The following is a 13,887-nucleotide window of genomic DNA, read 5'->3' as shown; positions in this document are numbered from 1 at the left end:
CACTACCTGGCCGTTAAGATTCCTTGGCAACAGAAACAGAGAGCACCTGCACGAGGCCGCCGGTCGGTTTGAAATATGGAACAAACGATTTGATATTCTGCTTTAACTTTGGCTGTGAAGTAGACGGAGAACAGGCCAAAACTTTACCCCCCACTGGAATTGTGCTACAGTGGAGCAGCCTTGGAAGTTAATGATGCAAAAAAGTCTTTATCTTGAAAAATGGATGTGCTTGAACATATTTGCTCACTGTGGCAGGACGTTTATCGTGCCTCCGAGAAAAATGATAAACAATGGCTTCTCTTGGCATGGCTTATGACTGTGGGGATTAAAAGAATCAGATACGTGCCACAGAGCCATTAAGTGAAATATCTCGCCTCTCTGTGCAGCAGCAGCAACAGCAGAGAAAATACAATGAAAGCCCATCTCTCATTTTTCTTATTGCACAGTCGAGGCTGTGAGTTTCCAAAAAGCTCCGATGCATCAGAGGCAGAGAACTCTTATAGCACAACACTCATTAGACAAGGAATGGATCTCCGTGATATCAATGAGGGTTATGCAACGCAAGACATAACAGCTTGCACTATTGTTGTTGTCAACACTAACCCCGGCTCGTGAGACAAAGCAGTGGCACGCGTGATTTGCACGTCGCCTTGGTAAACGCTGCTGTTTTCTCTCGATATCCCGACGTGTGTTTGTCAGAAGAAAGGGCCGCACCATAAATCTCCCCGGGGGACGGAGAGAGCACTCGAGAAGCAGAGAGCAAGAGGAAAGAGAATTAAGTAAGTGAGGCAGAGGAGTGGGAATGGAGAGGGCGAGCTCATGGAAAGCAGCGAGGCTTGACGTCGTCTTTATTGCTTCTTCATAGTGCCATTATTGTCAGATATAAGTAATTGGTGCTCGCTGATGAGGTTGTGATCAATTGGGAGCTCATCGTGAACGACACGCAGTTTGACACATTGATTCATCGTATGGAAATAAGCTCTGGTGATAGAAATAGTGGATTATTTCCTGATTTTATTATATATATATATATATATATGTACGGGAGACTATGGTTCTAAAACTCTGGCACAAAGGAGGTACTTTAGTAATGGAAAACCTCACCAAACCGTGTAGAGTCGAGCCGAGCCGTGCCGTGCCGTGCCGTGCCGTGCCGTGCCGTGCCGTGCCGTGCCGTGCTGAGGCGTGCCGGTACTTAAGTCATACATCAAGTCCGATGTGTCAAAGGCGAATAATTGCAGTCTTATGCATCTTTTGCAGGGATGTGAGGTACCAGTGAGGTTTGCCACTCTTGCCAACAACTCCTCTTCCTCCTCAGGGTTTAATGAAACGGCAGTGAAAACAAAAAAAACCTCCTTATCTCCAGTTAATTAAACAGGTTTTTGTTTTACGTCTGCTCTCAGAAAAATGAGGTGCACACATTCAGTCGTGGCACATCACAACCTCTGTCTCTCCCTCCTTCCTTCCTCCCTTCCTTCCTTCCTTCCCTCACCTGACCTTTCTCCAGTCTGGCAAATGTTCATGACAAATTCTGCCATCAAAATGCAACTTTTTAAACCTCTTTGCTAGTTTTCATTCAGCCACTCTTTGCTCTTTTCACTGCCGCTGTTGCAGGAATGAATAATGCACTGCCAGTAACCCTGTACTACTCTAATGATGTATGAACTGCAACAGGTCCACCCTCCTGGTGCAACTCCACCGACAAAGTCACTCCATTAATTATTTTTGGACAAACTGGACGCATAATTAATTAGGTTTACGGAGTCAAAACAAATAGAAGAAGAAGGAATGAAACCTTTACAGTAGTATGTGTTGATATACAGCCATATGCAGAGTCGCTCATCGTTACAGTCCCATCGTCTGTCCTTAAAAACAAACATTATTGTGCAAAGGACACAGAAAATGGCAGATATTAAACAACTGAACCATGGATTATATGAATCGATAACGGGGCTTTCAAATAGAGATCAGAATGAATCGGAAAATCGATGTTTTGAGCCCAGCCCTGGCCCTGTGTCTCCTGGATGCTGCTTGCTAAACAACCTTTTTATTTATAGTGATAAATCAATAGTTCAAAATTGTGTTTACTTTGGCCCCACACGGCTGAACACCAAGATACACACTCTCAGGTATTTGTGCAGCTATTCGTCTACGTACAGTTCAAATTCAAATCTTAGCCCTAAACTTAACCACTTCCTCAGAAATGAGGTTTTGGTCCTAAACACACAAACACACACACACACACACACATACATACAAACAAACAACAAGATAAATCACTGCCCACTGCAAGGTCCAGGGTTCACCGCCCCGACATCAGATCAGGCCCAGGATACACATGTAATCCCCAGTATCTTTCTTCGCCATCATCGCTGAATGAGGGTTCCACACACACACACACACACACACACACTCTCTGTCTCTCTGCACAGACGACCGGGAGACGTCGTGGAAGGTGGAGGACACGCCTGAGCTGATGGTGTGTTCCCCACAGAGCAAAAAGAAATAAATGTGCTTTAACAGTCCATAGTCTGGTGATTGAGCTTGTTATCCGCGCGATATCTTCTCCTCATAAACGTCGAATATGATTTGTCCGTGCGCGAGCACACACACACACGCAAACACACACACACACACATTTCAACCGTGACATTTAGGTCTATAACACTAATTGCTTGCTCTGGATTCAAAACTCAACACGGGTGTAGTTTCAACATTGTGTAACATAATCGCAGCAAACTTGTAACCGCCTCAGCTCTGCATGCCAGCGAGTAGAGAATACGAATCATCAACCTCGGAGCGCATCACTCACTCAGCTGCTTATTATAATAAACCTCATGCTGTGAAGTGAGATGTGTTTTCTTTTTACAAAAAGATTTATTTTCAACGCTCACACACACACACAAAAATCACTTAGCAGGTCACCTTTATGAGGCCCAGAACAAGTGTTTCCATAATGGATTCAAATAATTGTTTGACACTCTTAGATTTCTATTTACCATATAAACATAAGACTGAGAATCGATTGCACACTTAACTTTCATCAACAATATAATGGCGAGTGCTTCATGGCTCTGCTCCCACTGTCTTATAGGCTTATGTTACCCCTCGACTACAAGACTCCGTACAAGACGATCCAGACCGAGCGCTACCCTGTCTGTCTTCAAGAAGCTCTTGAAAACCCAGCTCTTCCAAGAGCGTCTTCTGTCCTAACACTTACTCTGCACCACCTTCTCCTTGTGCACTTGGATCCACCTCTGCCCACTCGCCCTTGGATAAAAAGCGTCTGCTAAATGTTTCAATGTTAAATCAAGAAATATTTCCCTTCACGAAGCAACTGATCAACCGTTGAAATCCTTCAAAGGCCAGAATATTTAGTTTTGTGTAAATGGAGGGATTTTATCCACAAAAGTCACATAGTCACGTCTTCTACACAACATCTGGATCATGGAGGTTACACTGGAATATCCAAACCAGTGCTGAGCGCGGAAACACATGAGCGCCTACCTTTCGATGGCTCTGTGCGCTTGGGCAGATCCAGTGTGTCGTAGTTTTTGTCATTCTCACAATTTTTTCTGCCTGAGTGAGAGAGAGAGAGAGGAGGGAAGACCATGTCAGTGTCATATTAAGAAACACATGACTATAACATACTGCAGATACCAGGATGACACCAATATGGGTTTGGAAGGCTCATGTTTTTGGATCATAGCTTATTTTGTGACTCAAAATGCTTATAAAGCAAATTACAAATAGGTTCTAGCTACTTAGGGTGAAACAGACCTCAATTGGGATTGTACAAAGTGACAAAATCGGTCTAATCCAAGATCATAATCCCTTCCACACCCACGGACAATAAAGCATTACACGTGCACACAACACAGACGGCGAGAATGGTACGTACAAACACAGATACTGTCATCTGCTGTGGATTTCTAACACTCGTGTGTTCACATAATAGCGTATATGCTCCACACACACACACACACACACAGGAATAGCACAGTAGCTGAGTGTAAAGAGCTAAAGGTCATCTCACATGAGCATGGGGTCAGTGACTGAGTGAGACTGAAGTTGAGGTAAGAAGTTCTAAAGGTAAAAAATATGCTCAAACAGTCACGTTTGTGAAATCAAGTTTGGAAAAGAAAAAAACTTTCTTTTAAGTAAGTGGAGAACGATAAGAGCCAGTTTGTGTTGTCCTCCTATGATGAAGTGATATATGAACGATCAGTGTTGAGTGCAGATGCAAAACAGAAGCTGCAGCTGTTTAACATTAAAAAACATTATGAAATATGATTTAAATAGCCCTCGCAATTCAATTCAATACAAGGACTCTTCAGTATGAAGCTGTGGTTGCACCAGATAATATGCAACTACGACCATGCAGTCTTTAAAGACACTAATGGCGTGTTTCGACAGGCTCTACTCGGCTCGCCTCGGCATGGCACATGGAGGAAGAACTAATATTTTTTTTAACTGATTCTAATATTCTAATGATTCAGTTACACTGAAAACAACTGATTTACAAGTCACTAGTTACTCGTTTGTGTGTTGACTCCACCCATGTAGAATATAGGTGCTATTTTTGTGGGGGAGAGGCAACCTGAACCGTGCCGTGTCGTGCCGAGGCGGAAAAGGGCCATAAGTGAACCGACTTCAACCTCTGACTTCAGTTATTTCAATCAGCTTTTGCCAAGAATGTGACTAAGTCCACACACACACTCACACACACACAGTAGCAGGGCCTGCAGCAGAGCTTGACATTAACACTAAACTCCATCACAGAGGTTGAAGAAAGTCAGTGGCACCTTTTCCAAATCAGTTTGTTTTTATCTTGAGTCTTAAAGTCTCAGCTCAGTCACACACACACACATTCAGACAGAATCTGTGTTTCAGATTATAGATAATTGGTCAAGCTCTACTTACACCCTGACCAAATGGAATAGACTTACCTGTTTCACCAACCGCTCACTTTACTGTTAATCTACTGTATTTTAAAAGACCTTGGAAGAACTAATACATGGTGAAGACTGAGGATGGTGAGGGAATGAATGCATGTAAATTGAGTGAAATCCCCAGATTCTCTAAAGTCCTTGCAAGTTTCTCCATTTTTTGGAGGACACCCAAACCTACATCTACCTATTCTACAAGCAAGAGGAGGAGGAGGAGCACGAGAGGACGAGGAGAGCTGAAGGGAGAAGGGTTGAAGGGGGTACACTCACCTTGATTAAACCATTCCTCTATAGTTAGCCAAGGAAGCAGCAGCAATGCCAAAAAAAACAAACAAAAAACACAAAGCGGGGGAAAGAGAGAAAAGGCATGGTGAAAAAAATGTGCGCGTAAAGAAGCTGTGCAATACACATGAACCGTTTTCATCAAGAGGGTGAAAAAGTTAAGTGTAAAAAAGCCAACAGGAAGAGCAGATAGAAAATAAAAATTAGGTATTTTATATTATGAAAAGTGCAAAGAGCTGACATTAGTCTTTTTTTTTATAGAGAATGAAAAAAAAGAATCAGAAAAGATGACGAAACAGACAAATAAAAAAGAAAGCTGTCAGAGAAAGTCTAGAAAAGACAAAAATGACTTTCCACTGTCAGATGTTAGGTGAATACAGTGAAACATACAGTATATACACAGAAACCACAAAAAACGGCCAGCATTTGCATTCGTGCTTCGTTAAACCGGCCGACGGCGAGCGTAAACAGCCACGAGTCAAAGTGTTTATTAGCCGAAAACAAAGCACGGGCTGCCGAGCGTGTGTTGATCATAATGTTATGCTTTATAGGGAAAGTGACATTAAACTAAAGAGCAGGACAAACACGGCCTACTTAGGGTGACAAATTACCCGAGCCCGGTGCCGACAGTGTTGTTAAACAGCCTGCCTCCGCGCGCGCTCTTTTATGGCTGCATTTAATGTTTCTCTACCTGAGCCTCTTTCCTCAAACAACAGCTTCGGGGTGTGCAGCAGCAGCAGCAGCGGCAGCAGCGGCGGCAGCAGCAGCAGCAGCAGCAGCAGCAGCAGCAGCAGCAGCATCTTGTGTGCGTGGAAGTATCCGAGCGGTTAATGGGCTTCTTTAATAAATCCGTATACGTTAAAGCGCCAGCGTCGTCCCTGGCCCGTGAATCTGAGGGATCCTCCGGCGAGACGCTACAGGTCAGAGGTCAGTGGCTGCTAGTCACACCTCATTGGCGGACTGATTAATAGCGGCCGTTATTGTTTTACAGCCGCGAGATAACGGCCGTCGTTTAGCTTAACAGACGAGGAGGACGCCGATTCAGACGCACGTACACAGGACATCTGTCAGCGACGACAAAAACCTCCCGACGCAGCAGACGGCGATGATGTCAGCGGATGAACATACTGAGGGCGAGAGGTTACAGTCACAGAATAAAGTGCCTTCTTTTCCTCTCGGTGATGTCTGCACGCACATCTTTACGTTTCCTGACACAGTGGGAGCTCACACCGGAGTGAAATCTTAATTAAGTGTATTATTATTGTGAATTATCCTCTCGTTCTAATGTTTCCATGGCTTTTCGCAGTCATATGTTACCCGAAGTAACATTGTACAGTTGATGACTCAATGCAATCAGTGTAATTATGTAGAAACTGAAGTGAGACCTTTAAAAATTCAGTCAAATATTGGTTTTCAGTTTGCGTCATTACGACGGATTTTGGCTGGAACGTGGAACATGTCGTGTTTCTCAAAAAAAGGGGATTGTATCTATGTGGTTTAACCCTCTTATGACCATGCTTCTGCTCCTTTCTGCTCCTTTTTCCAAGATAACTTTCACTTTCGATATCTATTCAACCAGTTAAAGAGGCATGTTTACTCAATAAATGCCTCTGATTGGTGGTGATCTGGTTTTCCCCGTTCTCACCTTTGGCCTTCTTCCCTCCGAAGCAGCCGGCGTCGTCCTTCTTCTTCCTCTGTGGCCCTGCTGAGCCCGGGGCCTGTGGTGCCGAAGGGTCCTGGAACATTTCCGCTCCGGGCACCTCTTTGTGGACGTGGTACGACAGATTCCTCATGATGCAAACACAGTTCTCCACCGACTGGAACAAAAGAGAAGACGGGAAAATCAGGGCGGAAACTCAGCTGTGGACGACATTTGTATTGAATTCTCTCTGTTTTAAGTCAGACCTTATTGTCCATGTCCTTCTTCCCCACAGCTGACTGGAGAGCGTGCAGCAGGGCGTCCACCAATCCCTCGCACTCCCTCAGTCTGCGCCGGGCCTCTGCTCCGTCCGAGCTCACGTTTCTACAGGAAAAGACGATACGAGTGAGCATGTGATGCCAAAAACCATTATTTGAAACACTATCTTAATTAAATGAAACACAACTAAATTGGTCTTTCTACATTTGCTGCTCATGTGATTATGACTCCTATCTCACTGATACAGCAATTCAAAAGCAAATCAGCCAATATAATAATGATTATTGTGACACATTTCACATTATTAAAGAATGATTTTCGAGCACTTAATCTTGTTTTTAATTTACGACCACTCGAAGTTTTTGCCATTCAGTCGTCAGGAGCAACGCAGGGTTAAGTGGCATATACTGTAGACTAGCAGAGCTGGGAATTGAACCCACAACCTTCGAGTTGAACGACGACTCGCTGTACCACTGAGCAACGGTCGCCACAAAACATTAGATGTAGTTTTCCAATTTGCAGAATGAGAGTTGTTGAATAACCACCAGGGGGCGATATCACTGGATGGAAAATAACGGTTTGAATGGAAGTCTATGGGAAAGTTAGCCGATTCCTCACTTGATAACATCACGCACGGCACAAATGAGTGGACACCTGGCAACCGTGTGATTTTCGTGGTTCAGCATGTGGTTCAGTGGCTCCTTTAGGAACGATCTTGAGAAAAACAATGTGTCTAAATGTCATTTTTTTTTGTTGCTATGGAGGGAAATGGCATCCGTGTTACATCAGCTAGCACCCAGAGCTGCAGAGCTGCTGCAGTACGACAGACTGTGAAAGTCAGGGCTTTAAAGAGGGTTAAGGGATAGCTGTGCCTCCCTGCTCCTCACCAGGGACTTCATTTATGAGGCTTCCAACCCACATAATCCCATTAGCCGACCCCCAGTTAGCCCTGTAGAAGAGTGGCAGCCTTGTGGAGGGGAAGCAGTGCTTTATATCGCTGCGTGGACCGAAACAACCAGTCATCTTCTTGCCCAGGGTGCGAGCGGTGACCCACAACTCACGCTAATTAAAACTCATCGCTGACAAAGAGCGGGCAGATGGCACCGGACATCTGGACCCACTCATAAACCAAAACCACCTTCCCCTTTAAACCGGTCCAGAGGAGCGCTCCGCCTTGGGTTTATTTGACAGGAGAGAGTTCAGGGGCAGACACACACAAAAAGAGGTTTTACTGTCAGCTGTGTCTTTTTCAGGGAGCAGTTGTCTTAGCGGTGGGTTTATGGACGTGCAGACCTCCTGGAAGTCTCTGTTGTCCACGCACTGGTTATCTGACAATGTGATACTCATTCTTTTTTGGTCACGTCGTTGTCATAATAAGTAATAAGCAGTGTGCACTCTGAGGTATTAGGTAATGAGGTTGTGAAGATAAGCCAAAATGAATGTGCAAATTAGGGAAATCGGATGATTCAAAGCAGGACGTGGTGCAGAATTGATTATGTTTCGTCAGTACTGGGATTCTGGGAATTGATGTGGTGATCTGCCCCCTTCAGCTTGTCCGCATTGGGTATTTTCTGGTTGACCCATTAAATCACAGACCAAAGCAACTTAAACTGGTGGCTGGTTGTTAGAATTTTCGAGCACCGCTTTGTGTCTTTGTCCTTCAAATATTTGACTTTTTAAGCTGACTAATCATAAATTAAATTTCCACAACAGTCATGTTTTTCTTGCTGTTTCTTCTTCTCTAATTCTCTAATTGGTCTTTGTCAAATGAATCGTAGACTGCCTAGTTCAGTATGGGTTAAACGTATTTGGGCAATAGTAATTCCACTCCCGAATGCATAATCTGCGTTTGTATCTGGCTTTCACAAATTCGATTTAGTACAGTTTCAGTCAGCCTACCGTGTTTACATGTACTTTAAAAGTACCGTTTTAGTTGGATAGTCGTGTAAACATAGTGTGCGGAGTGGTGCAAGCAAATTAGGTCGTGTCCAAACCCAATTTTGCTATTTATACGGCGTGTAATCTTGGCACAAAGGGCTGGTATTTAGTGTCTGGATTGTTAAAATGAACTTTTAAGAGGCGTGCACGGTCTGGCGGGGTACATCCTGGACAGTTTGCCAGTCCATCGCAGGGCCACACACACAGATAGAGACAAACAACCATTCACTCTCACACTATGGTCAATTTAGGGTGTCCAATTTACCTAATCCCCACAATGCATGTTTTTAGACTGTGGAAGGAAGCCGGAGAACCCGGAGAGAACCCACGCACACACAGGGAGAACATGCAGAAAGGCCCTTGTTCCAACCGGGGCTCGAACCCGGGTCTTCTCGCTGCAAGGCGAGAGTGCTAAACACTACACCACCGTGTTCTGCACACTGTCAAAGCGCTATTTAGATGTGGAAAAAAACAACAACGACAACACAATACCAGAATATACTGAAACAGCAGCTCTTAGAGAAACAAGGACGTTCTCTTTTCCGTGGCAAACAAGTGCAGAAACATCTCCTTGAAATCTTCTTACTTTTCATAAGCTTAAACAACGAGATTTCATTATTATCCAGGAAATACTTTGTGAAACCTAAATGTTTTAAGACGATTTTGACTGTGACAGAACAAAAAACACATTTGTACTTGTACTGTCTCATTATTTCTGGCTTAATGGTGACTATGAGGAGCATTTTATCATTAAAGGCAGAGAGACTGAGTGGGTGTGCATTCAGAGGACCGTCTGTATCTGCACGGACGCTGACGGGGGCCGTCGCCGGGATCTGGACGACGTGCGCCTGCTTTATCAGATTGAGTGTGGGTGTGAAGGTCACTCAGAGTCGCGTGGCCATCACAGGACAATAGAGCAGCTGGGAGGAATAGACTGGAGCAGGACTGAGTGACGGAGACTGATGGAGACGGATGGGAGACGCGGCTGACCTCTGCTATCACCGAGCAAGGTCAACCAGCGACACTGAAAAGGCAATATGTGCACCCGAGGGGTGGGTGTCGAATTCGCCTGCGAGGATTACACAGTAGTCTGGATTCTTGTGTCAAATGTCCCATCTATGCTCTATGTTTGGTCTTTGGACATGAGTTTATTTATGTGGACATCTTAATATGTGATTCTGAAGCCTTAGGTGCACCTGAATTACAGGGTGCTTAACAAATAAAGAGCTTAATGTGTTCCATTGTCTGTTAAGGAAAGGTTATTTAAATAACAAATGACAGAATTTGGTTTTTCTTGTATTGCTATCGTATTACGGAAACACGTGTGCAAACCTGCCCCCCCCCACAGGGTAAACACTGCAAATAAGGCGGCATCTATGGACCGTTATAATAAAACTACCCTGCACTTGATTGAGGTGTACGCTGTGTCTCTGTTGGCACAAGTAAACAGATTCTCCCTGGCATCAGCGCGTTCTCCCCGGCTCGCAGACCCTGCGTCTAGGCAACAGCGGGGCTTGGTTACAGTTGCCATGGCGATGGACTCTCATACGCAGCAGTGCCTGCATCAGGGGGTCAAGGGAATGAGAACGACAAGGAGACTCTGCGAGGTGTGACAGCAGTGGGATAAAGTGTGTGGCAGCGGAGGTGAGGGCGGATAGTGAAAAGATGAGAAAAAGTCACAAAGAATGTTGATGTTTGACATCAGAGCATATTCATCAATGATGGAACTGATCTAATGCAACAAAGACACGTGTGAAACTTTCTGTCTGAGCTCGATTTGAATGTTGCATTGATTTGGGTTTCAACCATCATCCACTGCAGGAGATGTTCTTCCCTGGATTACAGTCTGGGGGGGGGGGGGGCTTTGCACAGACCCCGGGAGGAGACAACGAGATGATTACCCACATTCACACTCCCAGACTTACACCTACTGCAACACCGTGTCATTAGGAGCTGAAAGCAAAATGACAGATTGAGTGAGGGAAGTAGACGAGAGGAGATACGCAGGAGAAGGAAAAGCTACTTGGAAGTTAATAACAGGAATTCAACATTGTTGCACTCAAGTTGTCATCCTGGGCTGGAGACAGCTTGTTTTTTTTCTTTCTTTCTTTTCAAATGAGGATGTTTGAGGTTTTACATTTTTCTGATTCACTTGATCTTTTTTTTACCTGACACCTAAATTACTATCAGGTGTTTTGCTGATGCTCCTTTTCACCATAACATGCAGCGTGCGTCATTTTGAATACAGTGAGGCTTCCAGGGATCTGAAGTAAAGCTATCACTAAGAAGTGTTTATAGTAATGGTTAACCGACCGATGTTCTTGAATTCATCAATTGATGAAATATCTCTTCTGATTTCTCGTTTTTTTGTCATGTACAACAAAAAGAAGCACGTCCTCAGAATTAAGAAGCTAAAAGTAGGTAATACTCGCTATTTTTGCTTCAATTTCTGATAAATCTTTTCTTTTAACGGAGCAGAACATGTCAGGGTTGGGGTTTTCTTTTGTATTTTGACTGCTCACACAGAAATGAATGTGTATTATGCACACAGGAGTGGATGCAATGCATGTATTTGTGGCGTAGAGCTTAAACCTCTCTGAAGGTTCACACAGTTTAGTACATTATATGCATTAGTAGTAATAAAGGTTAAATCACAGCTGTTGCAAAGTGTTCTTATTTTCTAGGGATATGTATATACTGCTTTTTTTCTTTGTTTTTTGTGCATGTGCAAAGTCAGTTTGGATTTGATGCATATTTTCTGTGGTTTGTAATAGATCAGTTTAAGGCTTCACGATAAATCGTTAAAAAAAATTGCGATTTTCTCGATAAAAACACATTAAATTGACATAAAGTCGACGTAAAAAGTCACTTCTTTCCAAGAAAATAAAAGCCCTACACTGCTCTTTACTGTGTTTGAGTAAACGATCTGAAAAAAAGCCCTAGTTCAGTTACTCATTATTCCTGTTCCCTGATAACTGCGGCTCACACGGGGGGGTAAAAGTTTTCCTCATCCAAGTTGACGTCTGCGGAGGACGACAATACTAAAATACAATTTCTTTTCTTCAGCCACAACAAGCTTGAGACTGAATTCATTTGTGTGATTATTTAATTGTAGCTTAGTGTGAAGCTAATGCTGCTCATTGGCCCCAGGGTGAAATAGTCTAAAAGTTACACAGCTCATATTAGAATAAATGAATATATATAAAAAAAATGATTTAAATGCAATGAGGGAAACGTGTACAATTCCCCAAATTACAGTCAATAAAATGTCTTCTTATTGAGTTTTTTATCCCTCATTATCTGCCATGAACAAGAACACATACAGTCCTTTTAGATCGGATCACAGATATTGTAATGGATGTAATGTATGTTCCCATGATGTGGTGTTTTTTTTTATACCTGCTCCTGAGGAAGCAATCAACACCACTTTGGTAATAATAGAGTGGGAGAAAGAAGTATGTCGGTGTGTGCTGTGCAGATAAATTGGGGCTTTTCAACTCATAACCGTTCATTATCTCAGGAGTAAAAATAAGACCCGAGGAAGATTGTGGAGAGAAACCCCGACTGCTTCAACTCGTCATTAACTCAACTTGGCTGCAAAATGTCAGAAATTAAAAGAGAAATGCATCCGTCAGCCAACCTGAAATCTACTAATGAAACCGAGAGGGGTTTGTCACATGGGATGAAAAAAAGAATCAATCAGTCTTAAGCATTTGTCCATCATTATGTAAACAATACAGCCTGAGGAATAAATAATAAACTCATGGACATCCTGGGGGTGTGTGTTTATAGGTCACATATTCAGGCTTTAAAAAATGCGTAAAGTAGCAATAATTGTGCGGAAGTCACAGAATGAGATCATTTTTCTTTTCTTTTTGTGCATAAGAATGAGCCGAGTGAACATGGAACTGTGACGTCATTCCAAATTTCACAAATTCACAAACAATTTTAAACAGTTTGAGTACTTTTTTGCTCAGGTGTGTTTATAGAGTTGGTGAAAATGACAAAAAAAATGTATTTACTGCATGTTTAAACATGGAAACATGGAAAAAAGCAGCCAAAATCCTCTGTGTTCTAAGAGTTAACAAACCTTTGGACTAAACCAGAGCTTCTAAAGCATGAGAGGTCCATGAAAATAAAACAAATACATTTATTTTTTCAGTTTTGTAATTAAGCTTCAGATAACATTAAATATTAACGACTAATTTAAAAAGACGCTGTGCAAATTTGAATTAAACAGCTCATGGATAATTTATGAAGTGCTCTGTTTTGTGTTCCAGTTATCCAGCGCTGTCTTCTGCCTGTTTATGAATGAAATCATCAAGTATAAAAATGCCTCATCTTATAGTCTTGCACGTTGATCAGAGCTGTGATTTAAGGCTTCAGAACATTTTCAGCTGCAACATTCATCGCTTTGGAAACGGCTGAACCAAACAAACCTGAGGCAGCCGGACGTGTTCTTGAAGACGGTGGTCCACTCTGCGTCACGGGGCTTGGAGTCCTCATTGGGTTCGTGCTCCCATCCTGAGTGGGGGATAATGACCTCATTGGTCACGGTCTGCAGGCCGTGGTTGATGATCACCATCTTCAGAGGTTCATAGGACGAGAGATTCCACAGGGTTCCTGCAGGGGAGCAGAAGAGGAGGAAGATTAAGATAAAAAAGGGGGACACATTCAGATGACTGTGATAAGAAGAAAGAAATACAGTAGGTACGGATCATGAGGCTTGAGAAAGAGCGTGACAGTGGTGTAATATTAACACACTGTGACACTGACTATAGGTTTCAATAGCAGAAACAT

At 43.2% G+C, this 13,887-nt stretch overlaps 1 protein-coding gene across 17 annotated transcripts in view; it reads right to left on the bottom strand.

Moving 5' to 3' along the window:
* The window catches only part of arvcfb (ARVCF delta catenin family member b), a 206,474-nt gene that overhangs the window by 34,581 nt on the left and 158,006 nt on the right, over positions 1-13,887 (bottom strand). For 14 of the 17 annotated variants that reach the window (XM_058635404.1, XM_058635403.1, XM_058635406.1 and 11 more), the window contains 5 exons: positions 13,527-13,710; positions 7,137-7,254; positions 6,877-7,048; positions 5,220-5,237; positions 3,508-3,579 (listed from right to left, as the gene is read on the bottom strand). In XM_058635404.1, coding sequence (XP_058491387.1) covers positions 3,508-3,579; positions 5,220-5,237; positions 6,877-7,048; positions 7,137-7,254; positions 13,527-13,710 — 564 coding nt within the window. The remainder of the gene's footprint in view (positions 1-3,507; positions 3,580-5,219; positions 5,238-6,876; positions 7,049-7,136; positions 7,255-13,526; positions 13,711-13,887) is intronic. The other 3 variants (XM_058635407.1, XM_058635412.1, XM_058635413.1) reach the window with 1 other exon arrangement.

This window comes from Solea solea, chromosome 8, assembly GCF_958295425.1.
Source record: "Solea solea chromosome 8, fSolSol10.1, whole genome shotgun sequence".
Taxonomy (NCBI): Eukaryota; Metazoa; Chordata; class Actinopteri; order Pleuronectiformes; family Soleidae; genus Solea; species Solea solea.
This window is presented reverse-complemented; position numbering and strand designations above follow the sequence as displayed.